This window comes from Meles meles, chromosome 1, assembly GCF_922984935.1.
Source record: "Meles meles chromosome 1, mMelMel3.1 paternal haplotype, whole genome shotgun sequence".
Classification (NCBI taxonomy): Eukaryota; Metazoa; Chordata; class Mammalia; order Carnivora; family Mustelidae; genus Meles; species Meles meles.
Window position 1 is genome coordinate 136050900 of NC_060066.1, and position 18878 is coordinate 136069777.

The following is an 18878-nucleotide window of genomic DNA, read 5'->3' on the forward strand; positions in this document are numbered from 1 at the left end:
CATTTATACTGTGTGGCTTTGTGAATCCTGACCTATCCTTCCATAGTCTTTGAAGTCATAGTACCAGGAACTTAAATTTGTTCTCAGGACTTGCAGTTATTTCTACAGTCATCTTCTAATTGAGTGCAGAAACCTCAATCACTTCAAATTCTCACTCCTGCCATCCAATTTTCACTTTGAGTATGGCTGACATCTCTTTTCTTTTATTTATGATTCATTCTTCACTCTATAGATTAATCTCATGTTCCAGCACTAGCCAGACAAAATCACAAGAACAGGCCGACATGAAGTTCATACAGAATGGGTATGTTCTGGGAAAAATAACAGGCACTATCAGGGAATAAGAGGCAAAAAAAAAGGGAGGGTATAATTTAAAGATAATGAGTAAGCAATTCGGCAATAAGCCACTTCTTTTGCTGTTTTTCGTTGGTTACAGTTTTCTCTAATTCCCACAAGATTAACACTCAGGGAAAAAAAAAATTCCTCTGCCGCTGCTCAAACTATGGTATGCATAGTCAGAGAATTACTCTTTAAAAGTTAACCCTCTTAACCGAGTATTCAAGGTATCACTCTTAAAAGGCAGTGTTTTGCAGTCATGTTTGACCAGGAATAAGTTGAGACAATCATAAAACTAAAACAGCTCTTTTCAGATGCTTCTATTAGGGAAAATGTAAAAGTTCTAAATAACTCTGGGTCGTAGACACTGAGCCCTGAAACCAGGATAGATATAATGGCATAACAGTAGAGGGGAGGGCAGGAGCTGAATAAAGTGGGAACACAGAGTGGATCATCTCTAACACCTTCAGAAACTTCAGAGAGACAGCTTAAGTGAGGGGTCAGTAGGGAAAAGATATTAAGACATCTTGGACTACCATATTACCCAGGATCAATATGCTAAAAGGTTCCCCCACTTCAATTAATCCTCAATGGATTAATAGTATATAATTGGAAAACTTATGAATTTTTAAGAATTCTAAATGCACATGCAAGGTATACATTTTCAAGCACTTCTATTATCATTTAAACTAATCTGTACTATAACAATTGCTAAATGAAAAGACTAAAATAATAATTTTAAATTAATCAATTAGTAAAAATAATCAAAATACTGGACTCTAAAAGTGACTTTATGCAACCAGTAACACTGTCATGCAATGTGTTCAGAGTATACTTACTGCCATTCTTTGTTTTTCTCCACCACTGAGGACATCCATCCAATCCTGAACACTGTCCCAGCCTCCTTCACGTTCAAGGATATGACCCAACTGGACATTATCTAAGTATTCCTTTAGTACCTTTTAGCACAATGATTAAAGATGAAATCAAACATAATGTGAGCCAACATTCTCTATCTTGCTTTTATTGTTTAAACTACAATCACTATAATTCTATTGCCAGTATCACTTCACAAAAGAATATGACACAAAGATAGCCCTGAACCCTCACTTCCTATCTATACTAATTCTGACAAAACGTATCTAGTAGTTTAAATAAAATAACACTACTGTAATTAAAGGATGAGAGACAAGGTTAAATACTCACTAAGGCTTATTTAAGTAGAGTAGTTAACATCTTACCTCCACTTGGAAAGTTATAAGTAATGACAACATTTTAGAAGGTTTTACAGGATAGGGTAAACTACCTGGCAGTTAAAATACTTAACTAATCTGATTAAGATAAAGAATCTGTAATGGAGTATTTCCAGTAGATTTAGGACATAAACATTTTCTTACTAGATCAGATATCCCCTTCTTTCTCTGATCTTCTCTTCCATCTGGATATATCACTTGGTCTCGAAGTGTTCCAAGGGTCATATAAGGTCTCTGATAGTGACAGAGCAAAAATCATTTTAAGTGACCTTTTAAAAAATAAAAGATCTTTACATCAAAGATTACAAAATAACTCAAACAAGGTCTTACCTGAGGAACATAAAACAACTTTCCTCTCTCAGGTTTAGTTAGACGTCCTCCAAAAAGAGGCCATAACTATAAAAGGAAAAGGAGTGGGGAGAAGAGCAGTTGTAAATTTCACAATGTGATAGATTGTATGGCAAAACAAGACCACAAAATCTTGAGGCCAACTTGTACTTACTTCACCAAGAACACGGAAAAGTGAACTCTTCCCACAGCCATTTGGACCACAAATTAAAACATTGGCCCCAGATCGAACCTGAAAGAAAATCAGTCTATGAATTAATAGTGAATATATACTCAGTGAACATTTCCTTACAGTCAAATTGTTCTTTGCTAATGCTAAGCTTTCTTTTTAGCTATAAATGTGATCACTGAACAAAATCAACTTAATCAGAATACAGAACAACAGCTTATAAATTTTGAAGATTCTCAAAAACAAGTATGTGTGTATATGGTCTTGTTTTTAAAAAATGGAATCATACGATATATGTTCTACATGTTACTATTTAACAATATATCACAAATATTCTTCCAAGTCAGTATATTCAGATTTCCCCATTCTATTTTTTTAATGCCTACAGTGTATTCCATTCTAAGAATGTACCCTAATTTTTAAAAACTTCCTTTTTGTTAATTGTTTAGGTCATTTGTATTTTGCTTTGCTCTTTTAGATAATACTGCAATGAACCAGAACCAGTGAGCGAATTTATGTATTAGTGAGAAATGTTTCTATGAATCAGGTTCTTAGAAGTCTACATATATTATAAATATTTACCAGTGCTACCAAATCGCTCTGCAACAATGTAAAGTTAAATGAGAAAATGTGATCAAGAGTGATTAAGTTCTGAGCTTACAGTCTCATGTAAGTATTTAATAAATCCTGTGAAGAATCAAAAATCTGGGTTACAATTCCAGCTCACAATATCACACAGCAGGGAATCACAGCAGGAAAGAAGACAACAAAGATGTGAGTTACTCTGGTTGTGGAACCTGCTTTGACAATTTTCCTTAACTCTTGAGGCCCTACATTCCTATTATTTAACTCAGTGAATATTTATTGAATGCTCACAGTCAGGTTCTGCTCTAGGTAATGAGGCTACACTAATAAAACAAAACAAAACAAAACAAAACCTGCTCTTACTACCTTACATTTTAGTAGGAGAGACATATAATAAAGAATACACACAATAAATGAGTAAATTATAGTGTATTGGAAAGTAAGTACTATGGAGAAAAAAATATATCAAGGTAAGGAAATTTGGGAGTTGGTAGGGGAGGTTACATTTTTAAGGTGGTCAGGCCAGGTCTCACTGAAAATGGTAACTGGGGGCACCTGGGTGGCTCAGTCGTTAGGGGTCTGCCTTCAGCTCAGGTCATGATCCCAGCGGCCCAGGAGTCCTGAGATCCAGCAGGCGCATGGGGCTCCCTGTCTGACAGGGAGCCTGCTTCTCCCTCTCCAGCGCCCCCATGCTTGTGTTCCTTCTCTCCCTATTTCTCTCTGTCATAAATAAATAAAAATCTTAAAAATAGAACAGAAGAGAAGAGGAAAGGAAAGAAAAAAGAAAAAAGTGGTAACTGGGCAACTTTGAATGGCATGAATTAGGAGTTTTCTAGAGGAAGACTGCTCCGGCCCAAACCCTCCTACCAAAAGCTTGTTCAAAGGCAGTGAGACAGAAATGTACCTGTCCTGGTCAAAAAACAGAAAAGAGGCTGAGAAAACTGACAGGGAAGAAAGAGGAGTAGGAAAAGAACTCAGAACAGTAAGAGGCTGGGGAAGGGCAGTGCAGGCAAATTTTACAGGACACAGGGAGCCACTGAAAGGACTATCTTTTACTTTGATGAAACACAGAGCCATCAGCATTATTCCCAATAGCCAAAGGTGGAAGCAACTGAGGAGGATGAATGGATAAACAAAATGTGGTCTATACATACAACAGAAGAGTATTCAGCCTTGAAAATGAATGAAATTCTTTTTTAAGATTTTACTTATTTATTTGATAGACAGAGATCACAAGTGGTCAGAGAGGCAGGCAGGGAGACAGGAGGAAGCAGGCTCCCCGGTGAGCAGGGCCTGACCCTGACCTGAGCCAAAGGCAGAGGCTTTAACCCACTGAGCCACCCAGGCGCCCCATGAATGAAATTCTGACATATGCTATAACACGGATGAACCCTGAAGATATCATCATGCTAAGTGAAGTAAGCTAGACACAAGAGGACAACAACTGTGTGACTCCATTTACAGGAATTCCCTAGAACAGTCATATCCATAAAGTAGAATAGTAATTACCTGGAGCTTGGGGGAGGGGGGATGAGGAATTACTTTTTTTTTTTCTCCTTTTCTTATTTATTTATTTATTTATTTATTTATTTATTCAGCGTAACAGTATTCATTGTTTTTGCACAACACCCAGTGCTCCATGCAATATGTGCCCTCCCTATTACCCACCACCTGGTTCCCCCAACCTCCCACCCCCAACCCTTCAGAACCCTCAGGTTGTTTTTCAGAGTCCATAGTCTCTCATGGTTCACCTCCCCTTCCAATTTCCCTCAACTTCCTTCTCCTCTCCATCTCCCAATGTCCTCCATGTCATTTGTTATGCTCCACAAATAAGTGAAACAATATGATACTTGACTCTCTTTGCTTGACTTATTTCACTCAGCATAATCTCTTCCAGTCCCGTCCATGTTGCTACAAAAGTTGGGTATTCATCCTTTTTTTTTTTAATAAACATATAATGTATTTTTATCCCCAGGGGTACAGGTCTGTGAATCGTCAGGTTTACACACTTCACAGCACTCACGATAGCACATACCCTCCCCAATGTCCATAACTCCCTCCCCCTCTCCCAACCCCACCTCCCCCCAGCAACCCCCAGTTTGTTTTGTGAGATTTAGAGTCACTTATGGTTTGTCTCCTTCCCAATCCCATCTTGTTTCATTTATTCTTCTCCTATCCCCCTAACCCCCCATGTTGCATCTCCATGTACTCATATCAGAGAGATCATATGATAGTTGTCTTTCTCCGATTGACTTATTTCACTAAGCATGATACCCTGAGGAGTTACTTTTTTATGGGTATAGAGTTTCTATTTGTTATGATGAAAGAGTCCTGGGATGGTTAGTGGTGACCATTGCACAACACTATAAATGAACTTAGTGCCACTGAACTGTGTACTTAAAAATGGTTAAAAGAGCACATTTTATGTTGCATACATTTTGCCACAATAAAAAAAATTTAACGGATGAAAGGGTGAACTTTATGTTACAGATATTTTACCACAATTAAAAAAAGAATGAGGGGGCGCCTGGGTGGCTCAGTGGTTTAAGCCGCTGCCTTCGGCTCAGGTCATGATCTCAGGGTCCTGGGATCAAGTCCCGCATTGGGCTCTCTGCTCGGTAGGGAGCCTGCTTCCCTCTCACTCTCTGCCTGCCTCTCTGCCTACTTGTGATCTCTGTCTGTCAAATAAATAAATAAAATCTTAAAAAAAAAAAAAAAGAATGAGTTTCTGGGAACCTGGGTGACTCCGTCAGTTGGGCGGCTGACTCTTGATTTCAGCTCAGGTCATGATCTCAGGGTCATGAGATCCAGCCTGCTATTGGGCTCTACACTCACTGCAGAGCCTGCTTCAGGATTCTCTTTCTCCCTCTCCCTCTGCCCCACCCCAGCTCTGTCTCTTGCTCTCTCTCGTTCTCAAATAAATAAATCTTATTTTTAAAAAAATGAGCTTCTAAAAAAGGTTGAGAATTACTAGCCTACCACATAACTGATTTATAATAAAATACATTATATGCATATCAGTGTTAGAGAAATAAACTACATGGAATGATTTTTCCAGAAAAATGAACTGTCCCTTTTTCTGAGAAATTATTTTAAAGAATCTTTTTGATGGACTTCCTATGCAGTTACCTATTACCTTTTCCTACAAAACCGAACACTGTGAGTATTCCTGATAATTCAATTTCTTGTGAAACTGAAGGCAGTGAATATTCCTGACAGACTTCTTCCTAAGCAATTACCTACTTACTACCTTTTCCTGTAAAATTGAGTGTAGTGAATACTTCTGATCATATAATTTTACTTTGTTATAATAGTGATATCCTGAGCTCTTAAAGTTCAGAGCTTTTAATTAAATGATCCCCTACTACTATGCTTTAAGGAATGTCAGCCACATACACTGCCTTCTGTTCCTAACTGTTCATTGTGGTTTTCACTGGTGGCCAATACTTCTCCATACTATTTGTTGCAATATGCCAGGAAACCCAAAAACCAAATATATGATAATCTGTAGACATAATAACTAGACTTAAGAGATATCCACAGGCATTCTCTTTAATGCTCAAACATCTTAGATTCAGCATTAACTTTACCCCCATGACTTTTGGTAATGATGGACAAACTTCCAATTACGATATCAGTCCTGTAAGCCAGCAATAGTTTTTCTACAGTAAAGATTTTTAAAAATGTTTTTATTCCCCCCAGGTTAAATTAAGACTAAAAGATAAGGGTAATTTTCACTGAAATGAAGTTCTTAATAACACTGTATTATTGAGGTTCCTGGAAACTTTTTAACTACTGGACAGAGTAATTCTAAAGAAGTGGTATCGAGTGGGCTCTAGACTTGAGAGACAGCCTACATGGTAGGAATCTGTTACTAATCATCAAGATCTTCTGATCTGAACTACTCATAAAGTCATAATAGACATATATCCTAATGGTTTGGGTCTGGGAGTGTCTTACAAATATACAAAAATACTCCTCTTTCTTTTTCTTTTTAATTGGGTCTGCCATAGTCCCATTTGATTAAGAGACTAGACTGAATTAGCATCACTCTTCACCGAGCATGAGATATTACCCAGTGCTACTATGTTGCTCTCCCACTGTTTCCAGTGACAGCAGAGTCTATATTTGGTTTGTATAGGGACAGAGCCTCCTGCACAGTCAAAGCAATTCCTAACTCTAATTTTTTTTAACTTAAACTAAAATTATATTGAATGTTTAAATATTCATTTCCCATGATTACAATCAACTATATCTTCTGTGGCTTTTCTGAAACAGGCTTTATTTGCAAAAGTTTTTTTATAAGTCATAACAACTAAGAAAAGTAGATTTCTAAGTATTTCAAAGACTTACTTTTTAAAAGAATTTTGTGGATTCAGAGACTAAGTCAAACTTTACAGTTATTTTACAATATTAGACTAGCTTTTCATTTCGCATTTTAAATCTAAGCTTATATACAATCATTTAATAACTTACTTCAAAATTAAGGTCTCGGATCAAGATATCTCCATTTGGCGTTGCTAAAGGAACATGATCAAATCTACAGAAGAAGTCGATAAAAAAAATTACAATTTTACATTAAACATTAAGAAAACATAGCTGAAAGAGAATGCCACTACATCGTTTAACAAATGTTTATGGTGCTAAAGAACTTTTCCTATACATACTTTATAATGTTATCAGCATTGATGATTTCTCCAGCACCAGGTATCAAGGGAATGACTTGTGTTCCTTCTTCAATACCTTAAGTGGAAAATAAGTATTAGAGCATCACAGGACATCAGCCAAAACTTAAACTATGGGACCTAGTGCATTCATATTTACCCCTTTCCTGTTGCGAGACCATTGTGCGCTCATATTTGCCTTGATTTAAATCCTTTAATACTTGCATTAATTCTGTAATCCGAGCAGTAAAACTGAAATTTAAAAAAAAAGTCATAATGAAAACTCCAAAGGCCATCATATCTTTTACTATTATTTTTGCTAGATTCCTAGCAAAAAGATTCCTCTCTTTCCTACTCCGAAATGGGAGAAAAGTGAAGTATTCTTAATATGAGATAGAAATCACTGAAGCAACAGAGAGAAATCAACACTCATGCCAAGACATCGAGGAAATAAAAATAGCATGATGGTCAAAGAGAAAGCAATCTGCATCAAAGAAGCAAAAGATAAATTTTCTGTGAAAACCAAGCAGAAACCTCCTGAAGGACAAGAAGCACCCCATTTACCATGAACCATAAAGGCATAAGAAAAGTTATTAACAACTAGGAAGAATATCTACATTCTCAAGAAAGAGAGACTCCTCATAGTAGTTAACAATCTCCCCCATTTTGCCATGAAGACTTAAATTGCCATAGAAGAGGAGGAATAAAGAAGAAATATGTGGATGAGTCACAGGTCTGGGAAGGATCTGAAATGATCCAATTTCTTTAGATGTACTTTTTACATTATGGTGTTCTTTTATGCCATACCAAAGCCCTTTATAATAGAGTTTAAAATACTGAAATACTTAAATCCATATTATGCTCTAAGAACAATTTTACTAGACAGAATGACCATATTTGCAATTGCATCTACAGATACCACAAGGTGACTTTTCACTTTTTCCCCATTAAAATCAACTTCATCTTTATCTTTTGCTAGGTTGCCAGTTTCAAAAACCTAAGAGGAAAAAAAATACAGTGGAGGACAAAAAAGTTCAAATACAAAAATTCTATTCATTAACTTAATTTCCCATGAATTCAGAAAAGACTGCCATGACTTAACATTTTCTAACTTACTAAATACTACTGTCCATGGAGCAAACAGCTTGAGAAACATTAACCTGGCTGAAGACTCAAAACAGCTCTTAAGGAAACATGAAAAACTCAAAGAAAAATCTTCCTTAATTTGTCTATCAAAATCAGCTTGCAGGAGTAAGAAATGGGGCTTCCACTGCCCCTTATCTTAACCTCAACTGGGCACAATCATTAAGTATAATATATTCTTAAAACTTATTTTCTGCAATTGCTTAGTATTACTAATCTTACTTACCCAGCCAATCTAGTCATCTCACGGCCAGCCAAAACTATCCGACCCAGAGCTTGAGACATTCGCAAAAGCATTCTTCCACTTTGGTAGTAATCCTTAAATAGAAATAAATACTAGTTTTCACTTGTATTTCTAAGACTAAAAACTAGCTTTTATTTGTTTTTATATTTAAATTTCAATTTATTATGACTATGACTACTAATACTTTACCTCTAGAAGTTCTGAATGTGTACTCTTGAGATGTCGAGGATGAGACAAATCTAGGAAAGGACGACTTACAACGAGGTAACCAACAACAGTGGCAAGATCTGAAACAAAACCGTTAAGATTTAAACATTAACAATACTTCACTTTCCCCATAAATTTCATTCCACTATCTCTTTGAAAGCATACTTACATTTGGCAACTATGCTATCAATGAAGCCCATAGAAAACCGAAACAAAATGAAATTATGGAGATGCTCCACCTGGCAGAAAACAAAACAATAAAATATATATTATATGTGTACATAAAAAAATGAATTTACCCTGAAAATAAAAAGAACTGCATGAGCTATTTATTCCACAAATACTTACTGAAAAATTTTTTGAAAATGTATAATTTACTGATTCCACAAACAGTGTCTGATTTGATTATACTGTACATCACATTTCATGTACAATACTTATCACAGAGCAGATGCCAAATACTTCATGAAACCACTTTTATGCAAACAGAATGGAAATTACATATAAATGTTAATGTGGTATCATTTGTATATAATACTGTATTCACAATATTATCAGATACATACTTCACAATATTATCAGATACATACTTGCATTAAAAATGGTCAATAATCAAAACAACAACAATAACACAGAAGGATGAGCTAATTTAGGTAAAACACTAGAGTCTAGATCGGCACTCAGTGCTTTGCTTTAGCTGCAGATATTTGGTCTATGTTTTCCTTAAGAATCTTACTACACTAGATCTGAAGCAAGTGCTAATGTCATCAAGGCTGTACAGCCCTAGTCTGCAGCTTTAATCGAGCACACTCTACCTCAAAATTACAAGTCTAATTTTAGTATATGTGCTGCCGAAGCGAGCACTCAAAATTACAAGTCTAAAAATGTTTTATATTCTGCCTTTTCAGTGTTCTCAACTTTTGCATCTATCAGCTTATTCAAGGCCCTGCATGATCTGGCACTGGATTCTGTCATAAACTTCATCTGCTTCCATGTTCCTTCTCACTGAGCTCTAGAATTACTGGTTCCTCAAACTGCCTTAAGGCTTTCCTCTTGTTGTTCTCTCCATCAGGAATACTGTTGCTGTCCCAGACAGTTTTATTTTGTGACTAACTCCCTCATTCCATGTGGGTTTCTGATAAAATGTCACCACCTCAAGAAAAGACCTTCTTGTCATCCTACCCAAAATAGCTAGGCAACCACTCCATCACACTGTACCATTTCATCCCATTTTATTTTTGATCACAGAATTCATGACTACCCAAAAGCATATAAAATAGTCAGTTGTTATTTACTGTCTCCCCCACTAAAATGTGAGTTTTCTGAGTACAGGGTGGTTTCCTCTTCCTATCTTTTGCAAAAGCACAATGACTGAAACATTAATCAGTGAATGCCATTTGTTACATGCTGTGCTCAATGCTGGAGATACAATGGACAAAACAGAAAAGGTCTCTGAGTTCATGAAGTATACATTTTAATGAAACAGACAAACTAGGAAACAAATAAGATAATTATAAATCCTTCTTTTAAGGAAACAGATCATTAAATTGGGAACTGGAGAAAGCCATTTCAGACAGACTAACCAGAGAAAAGCAAAGCCACAGTAAGTTAACTTTGGGGCTAAAATCTAAAGGATAAGAATAAGTAAGCCATGTAAAGAGTGAGCTGATATAATAGCAGATCCCTGGAAAATTACCTTAAATGCATTTTCTCAGCACTATCAAAGTTCAGTCATATTAAATCTAAATAACACAAAAAATTCAAAGTCTAAAATAATTCATTTTTTAAAAAGATTGACTTATTTATTTTAGAGAGAGAGAGACAGAGAGAACTTGAGCATATGTGAGGTGGGAAGGGACAGAGGGAGAGAAACTTCAAGCAGACTTCCTCTTGAACACGAGCCCCGATGTGCTGCTCTGTCCCACAACCTATGAGATCACGACCTGAGCCAAAACCAACAGTTGGATACTCAGCCAACTGAGCCATCCAGGCACCCTGAAATCATTTAAAATTTCTATTTAAGTCATCTTAATATAGATTTAATTTCACCAGCTTCCACTAAAATGTAAGCTCCTTGGTGGCAGGATTTTGTACATTATGTCCACCACTATTATTACTAGCACCTGGAATAAGCACAGGCATCTAGATGGCACTCAGTATCTTTTAAATGAAGTAATAAAACTACTTGAATTTTCCCAGTTTTCCAAATGGCAAGAAAATAAAAACTGATATAATGTATAGTTTTCATAAGAAACATTGTTTTTAACTCTAAATTAAGGGTCAACAAACTGGCCCACAATCCAAATCCAGCCTGCCATTTATTTTTATAAAAAAGTATTACTGGAACATAGCTACACCTACTTATTTACAAAGAGTATATGCCTTTTTAAAAAATTGATATATATGTATTATTTGTTCCAGGGGTACAGGTCTGTGATTCATCAGTCTTACACAATTTACAGAACTCACCATAGCATTTATCCTCCTCAATGTCCATCACCCAATCTCCCCATTCCTCCCACCCCTCCCCTCCAGCAACCCTCAGTTTGTTTCCTGAGATTAAGAGTCTCTTAAGGTTTGTGTCCCTCTCTAGTTTCATCTTGTGTCATTTTTTCCTCCCTTCCCCTATGATCCTGTTTTCTTTCTCAAATTCCTCATATCAGGGAGATTATATGATAATTGTCTTTCTCTGACTGACTTATTTCACTTAGCATACTACCCTCTAGTTCCATCCATGTTGCTGCAAGGGGCAAGATTTCAATTTTTTTTTTTTTAAGATTTATTTATTTGACAGAGAGATCACAAGTAGGCAGAGAGACAGGCAGAGAGAGAGAAGGGAGGAAGCAGGCTCCCTGCTGAGCAGAGAGCCCAATGCAGTGCTCGATCCCAGGACCCTGGAATCATGACCTGAGCCGAAAGCAGAGACTTTAACCCACTGAGCCACCCAGGTGCCCCAAGATTTTCAATTTTTTGATGGCTACATAGTATTCCATTGTGTGTATGTATATATACACACATCACATCTTCTTTATCCATTCATCTGTAGATGGACATCTAGGCTCTTTCCATGGTTTGGCTATTGTGGATATTGTTCCTATTAAACATTCATGTGCACATGCCTCTTTGGATCACTACATTTCACTACATTTGTATCTTTAGGGTAAATACCCAATAGTGCGATTGCTGGGTTGTAGGGTAGCTATATTTTCAACTTTTTGAGGAAACGCCATGCTGTTTTCCAGAGTGGTTGCACCAGCTTGCATTCCCACCAACAGTGTAGGAGGGTTCCCCTTTCTCTGCATCCTCGCCAGCATCTGTCGTTTCCTGACTTATTAATTTTAGCCATTCTGACTGGTGTGAGGTGGTATCTCATTGTGGTTTTGATTTGTAGTTCCCTGATGCCGAGTGATGTGGAGCACGTTTTCATGTGTCTGTTGGCCATCTGGATGTCTTCTTTGCAGAAACGTCTGTTCATGTCTTCTTCCCATTTCTTGATTTGATTATTTGTTCTTTCCATGTTGAGTTTGATAAGTTCTTTATAGATTTTGAATACTAGCCCTTTATCTGATAGGTCATTTGTAAATATCTTCTCCCATTCTGTCAGCTGTCTTTTGGTTTTGTTAACTATTTCCTTTGCTGTGCAAAAACTTTTTATCTTGATGAAGTCCCAATAGTTCATTTTTGCCTTTGCTTCCGTTAGAGTATATGGCTACTTTTGAGTGTCAATACAGACGATAAGGTCTGAAAAGTCTCAACTACATATGTACTATCTTGTCTTTTATAGAAATCGTTTGCTGACCCCTACTATAAATAATAACCATAACCATCATAGTATCTTCAAGAATGCTACAGAAACAAAAGATTTTATCACTAAATAAAACTCCTAAGCAACCTCTAAAAATACACTGACTTTTATTTTAAAAAATCAACTTATTTTTATAACTGGGCGGCTTAATATACTGACATGATAGTTTTTATTCTTTTATTTTTTATAAAAATACTCATAGTTACTTAAAAATAAGTATCTTAGAGATTAGAGATTAAAGATATATATACCTATATAGACTGATACAGATATACACCAGCAAATGCCAAGAAAAAAAAAAATATTTCCCTAAATACATGAGTCTCAAGCATGCTACCTTACCAGCTTTCGGAAGACTGAGTGGATTGTCTGCTTTTCTCTCTTATTCCCATTGTAAAAGGCAATTTCTTCACTATTAAAGAAAATAATTTGGTAATTAATTTCGATATTACTGGTGCCTGAAAAATAATTGAAATACAGTATTTGATGACTGCATATTTTATTTAAATATTAATAAAAATATATTTATATGTTTAGATATATAACATATATATGAACATTAAATAAATATAAAAGACACTTAAGACTGTAAGCTTAGTGGGTGCGTCTGGCCACAGTCCTGTATTTGAGAGCCTACTCCTTGCCTGACTGATTAGAGGGCACAAGAAATACACACCTAAACTGGATCAGAGACTGAACAGGAGCCACATGCTGCATATGCCATATATAGCTGGAAAAGATGTGCTGGGCAAGTTCTCAGAAAATTAATTTAATTTCTTTAATAAGAAATAAGAAGGAGGTTGCTATGATGTATAGGAAGGAGGGCTGGGACAGCCATTATAGATTACAAATGGAATATAGACCCTACAGAAGGGAGAGGAGAAAACAACAGCTAATAGAAGCTTTGGAGTGATGCCATGACATAAAGTCTTTGAAAGACAGAAAAGCAAACCAAGTACAAATGACTTCACACAGCCAGCTTCCAGGAGGCCCGGCTGCACAGTCGTTCTTATGCTGGGAATCTCACCATATCCTCACAACAACCCCCCTTTTCTTGAGCTGGCCTGAATGGGTCCATAAGGGCCACAAGAATTGTGACTAGAAGAAAAGGGGCATTCTTACAGATGAAGACACTGTAGTTCAGAAAAGTCTGTCAAAGTCTTATAGCTAGCAAGTCAAGCAGCTAAGACTATAACTCATATCTGACTCTAAAGTCTAGTCATTCCACTCCCAATTCAGTACAATGTAAAAAACTTCCAAAAAAATAACTTACAGCAGAGAAAAGTAAAGATTTGCCCAGGAGTCTATAGGGTACACTTAAAAAGCCTTCGATAAACCCCCAATCTTCAAAGTCTTTTTTTTCCCCTTAAAAATGTATGTGAATTTTATATTCTACTCCAAAATATATCTGCATCTTTTCCATTACAAAAACAAGGTAGCTCTTACCTCAACCCTTTCAAACAAAATTAACTTTGTATAAAGATGAATCATGTTTGACCTGTGTTTCACCATTTCCTTGACACAATAACAGAGACCCAGGGTATCACAATTCCGGTTTAACAAATAATTCTATACCTATATTTCTTTTCTTACTTCCTTTTACCCCCTCTGCATGTTTAAGCCTATGGAAGATGAGAAGCGCATTCTACTTCCTTCTCATTTTAGCCCCAATCTAAAACCTGAAAGGGAAAAAATAACCGAGAATACTATGGCTGCCTATCCATCACTGTTTCTCTTCTACAGCCTTCTCACGTAAGAGAACTCCACTTTTCTTAGTTACCCATTTATCCCTTTCTATGCACCAAAGGGTTTAGGAATGGCCTCAACCCCATCTATAAAGAATGATGAGTTCCATTTGGTCTAAGCCAATCACTTGGCTGTGATTGCTTCAGGCATGGGCAAGTGATCATTCTGGCCAAAGAGAGGTGAAACAAAGTCAAGGGTGGGGCTTCTGGGAAACTTTCCCTGCTCTCCTGAAGAAATGGCCTGTTTTTATTTCTGGGCTTTTTACAGAGGAGGACGGCTGGTGAGATCTGAAACTGCTTTTGCCATCTTGTGATCATGAGAAAAATTAGGCTGAGGAAAGCAGCAACATACAAAGGAGGGCTGAGCCAAGAGAACATCAAAGGACCAGAGCCCTGATCATGTTGTACATAGAATGGGGCTACCTTAAGAGTTCTTATGTCAAGTGGTAAATGTCCTTATTGTTATTGCTACCTGAATCAGGGTTTTCTGTTTCTTGCAAAAGAAAGCATTCTAGGTGATACCTTGGCAGATCACCTCTCCACTTAACCAACAAGCTATTCCTCTGCCTCCCTAGGGCACAGAATTCTATTTAAAACTGGTACCATTTTAGCAATATAAGGAAACAAAGGAAGAAGGAACTGTTAAAAAAAGTAATCTAAGTAATTCTGTAAATGCTTTAGGGTCTACATAAAGATTAGGACCCTCAAAATGACTTAAAGTTTACAGATCAATACATGAGAAAATTTACCGAGTACCTACTACATATCAAAACTTAGGGTGGAAGCTTTGTATGTATTTCATATTTAATGCTTATGATAGTCCTATATTCTCTATTATAAACAAGAAAAGTAAAGCTATAACTAACTTGCCAGAAGTCATATAATATATAATTGATAAGACAGGGAGGCAGATTGTGAAACTAGTCAGGCTGGCTCCAAAGCCTAATACTTTTTCTTCCTATTTTGGAAACTATCAGGAAAATAGATAGACACATATGCAGGAAGATTGAGTTACTGAGCATACACAGTCTCAAAATAAAAGTATTTGTGGATAAACTGAGAAAGAATTTTCTTTGAAGAAATATTATAAGTAAACTTGAATTTGAATGTATTTTGAGTGTGTTTAAAGTGAAATTAACAGAAAATTAGTCAATAAAAGAGATGAAGAGGTGAACCAGGGATACTACACAATTAAAAAGAGAAATGTTGAGGATTAGATTACTACTTTATAAAACTGGTATTTTTTAATAATGCATTATTCAAAAGAGGTAAATAAACAAACAATTTTGTAACAGTGTCTCCCAGACTTTTTGGAGTTAACTTATATGACATCAATATCCATAAAAACAGTTTTAGTACAGCTAAATTTAACACATTTCTTCTTACCTGTTTGTGATGAGCCGGGAATTAACGAACCTATACTCTCCCTCATACTTTTGCTCAGTTATTGTCATCTTACCAATGGGTCTTCTAAGTCGAGTTAGGAGTAGCCCGGAAATAATCAAGTAGGCCATCATACTTGTTGGGCCCTATTATTATTGGAAGAGAATATACAATGTTCAAGGATATCATAATAATTCACCAGATGCAACATGCACAATTTCTATAAATAACTGCAGTGACTTGGCTAATTTCCCCCCTTAATTATTTCTTTTTTGGGAAAACACACATTGGGCATTCACACGTTTAACTACTCATCTATTCTGTTCCTCTTCCAACATGCATCTCATCCCCAGCTCTTCTGAATTTGCTTACCTAAAAAACTCCTAATTGTGGGCGCTTGGGTGGCCTAGACTAGTCTGTTGAGTGTCTGCCTTTGGCTCAGGTCATGATCCCAAGGGGTCCTAGGATCGAGCTCCACATCAGGCTTCCTGCTCAGTTCTGCCTGCCGCTCCCCCTGCTTGCGCTCTTTCCCTCTCCCTCTTTCTGTCTAATTAAGTAAATGAAATCTTTAAAAGAAATTAATAAATAAAAATAAAAACTCCTAATTGCATCCTCACTCTTCTTATGGATCTGAAACTCTTCTGATGGAACTCTACCTGATATTCCCTTAATATTCCACAGACACTCTCAGACCTTCTCTTAGAATGTTAATATTCCCTGAGATTTCTTCCTTTGATCTTTCCTCCTTTTTATCTCTACTCCAATCACTCTTAAAAATCCAAGATAGTATTTCCAAGTTAAGTACCAAGTACTATACAGAGTACTTAGCTCACTACTCTGTAGGGTGTCAAGCTAAAGTCCCCCAAACAAGCTCTACCTGGCTTTCCCTTCTCCTACACCTTGCTTGTAGCTGCCATACCTTCTAACTTGGTGAGTAACCTCATCACCCACTGACCAACCCAAGAGGAAAGCTTTAAGCTTACCTTCCAAACTTATCACAGGCACTTTCCTCATTCCCATCTATATACTATACTCTGCCATACTGAATAAACTATTTCCTAAACATGCCATTTAAGGAAGCCAGTATTGTGCCTAGCAAGCCTGACATATCCAATGGACACCTACTCATCCTCCTCAGAGCAACTCAAATATCACCTCCAATTCTTCTGGACACTAAATATGTTGATCAAACGTCTGTCACTCATCATTCTGCATTAAAACTGAATACCTATTCTTTCACTAGACTGTAAACCTTCTTTAGCTGGAACTATACCTCACTCACCTTTTTTTTCCCACTACCTAGTACAACATGTGTGGACTATGATTTGTATTCAGTATTTTTAAATTAAATATGATTGATTCAAATGTATTTCAACAGTCAGTGCAAGAATGGGCAAAGGAGAGAACTAAAACATAGTTTTTACCTTTGAGAAATGCAGAATCAGATAACAGGAATACATGGAGAGATATTTAGGTATTATAAAAATGTAATAAGTACCATAAAAATATTACAGCACAAAGACAAAAGGGATTAGGCCTATTCATCTGCTTATAGTAAAAACAAGCTACAAGAATGATTAAACCCAGATCATAGGTTAGCATGTTAAGACGGTAGACAAGAAAATTCAAATAAAAACCTACTTTCTCCAGTGTTCTGGAAAGTAGCAAAAACTACTATATAAGTTATATGTTAATCAACTATAAGATGTGTATGCATATACATGTACATATATACATAGTACAGCTACACTATTACATGGTTGTTATAATAAATATGTAAGAGTGACATCACATATTACATGATTAAAGTTGTATTTCAACGAGAATACTCAGAGAAAATTTAAAGGTCATTCTTACCAACACAAATTTTTTTTTTTTAAGATTTTATTTATTTATTTTACAGAGAGAGAGCACAAGTAGGCAGAGAGGCAGGCAGAGAGAGAGAGAGAAAGAGAGAGTGAGAGAGGGAGAAGCAGGTTCTCTGCTGAGCAGAGAGCCCAGTGCAGGACTCGGTCCCAGGACCCTGAGATCATGACCTGAGCCGAAGGCAGAGGCTTAACCCACTGAGCCGTCCAGGCGCCCTTACCAATACAAATACTAAAGAGACAGGGTAAGGCTCAGGAGATAGTCAACCATTTATATAATTATAAAACTACATATTATATAAAAAAAAACATTATATTTCAAGGTATTTCTCATATTTTAACATTCAAGTTTCATATTAAAATAGCTGTCTCCAAATCTCTTTTTAGATATTACTTCACAGTAGTAAGTACATGATGTCAATGTTTAAGCACTTCTCGTTATTAATGTCACAAAAATTTTCCAAGTACATGACTTAAGGAAAATTCAAACACCAAATTAGAGTACTTTTTTAAGTCTCTAATACAGTATTATTTTATAACTAGACTTTATTAGGTACATGTTGTAAAAACACATTCTTTGAGATACATAAAAATTTCTACAATCCAGCTATTTACAACATAGTACTACAGCAATTTAAAAGATAGGTTAAACTCACCTGAGCTCCTATTGCACTTGTTAACTTGAAGATATACAAAACTATGTCTAAAAATGGCTGTAAATATTAAAAGGTAAAGAATTAAAAAGAAGTAGATTGTGTAGATTGACAGCTAATAAAACATGATAAATATAAAATGCTATTTAACATTTAACATATAGTTGTCAACATGCAGAGTTCCCACCACATGTAATGTACTATAAAAACAGAATACAGACCAACAAATACATAAAATAAACAGTTCTTATTCTCAAGAAACTTAAAACAGAGATAGCATGATAAAAGGCTACTGACAATCAAGTGGGAAAAACATTTTCCATTTTCCAACAACTAAGGTAGTTCAACTATGATAATTAACCATTAGAACTTAGTAATTTCTCAATGCAGTGTAAAGACAATGAATAAAAAGCACTGTAACCTCAAATCTAGTACCAGCTTTCCAGGTTTCTATGTATCTATACCTATAAAATGAAAG

General features: G+C 36.2%; 1 protein-coding gene across 2 annotated transcripts in view; it reads right to left on the bottom strand.

Annotated features, from left to right (window-relative positions):
* Positions 1-18878, bottom strand: part of ABCD3 (ATP binding cassette subfamily D member 3) — an 80191-nt gene that overhangs the window by 12023 nt on the left and 49290 nt on the right. For both annotated transcript variants that reach the window (XM_046013898.1, XM_046013908.1), the window contains 13 exons: positions 18404-18460; positions 15886-16028; positions 13097-13166; positions 9119-9188; positions 8932-9029; positions 8725-8816; positions 7516-7607; positions 7359-7434; positions 7168-7231; positions 2092-2169; positions 1920-1985; positions 1734-1823; positions 1176-1295 (listed from right to left, as the gene is read on the bottom strand). In XM_046013898.1, the coding sequence (XP_045869854.1) occupies positions 1176-1295; positions 1734-1823; positions 1920-1985; positions 2092-2169; positions 7168-7231; positions 7359-7434; positions 7516-7607; positions 8725-8816; positions 8932-9029; positions 9119-9188; positions 13097-13166; positions 15886-16028; positions 18404-18460 (1116 nt within the window). The remainder of the gene's footprint in view (positions 1-1175; positions 1296-1733; positions 1824-1919; positions 1986-2091; positions 2170-7167; positions 7232-7358; positions 7435-7515; positions 7608-8724; positions 8817-8931; positions 9030-9118; positions 9189-13096; positions 13167-15885; positions 16029-18403; positions 18461-18878) is intronic.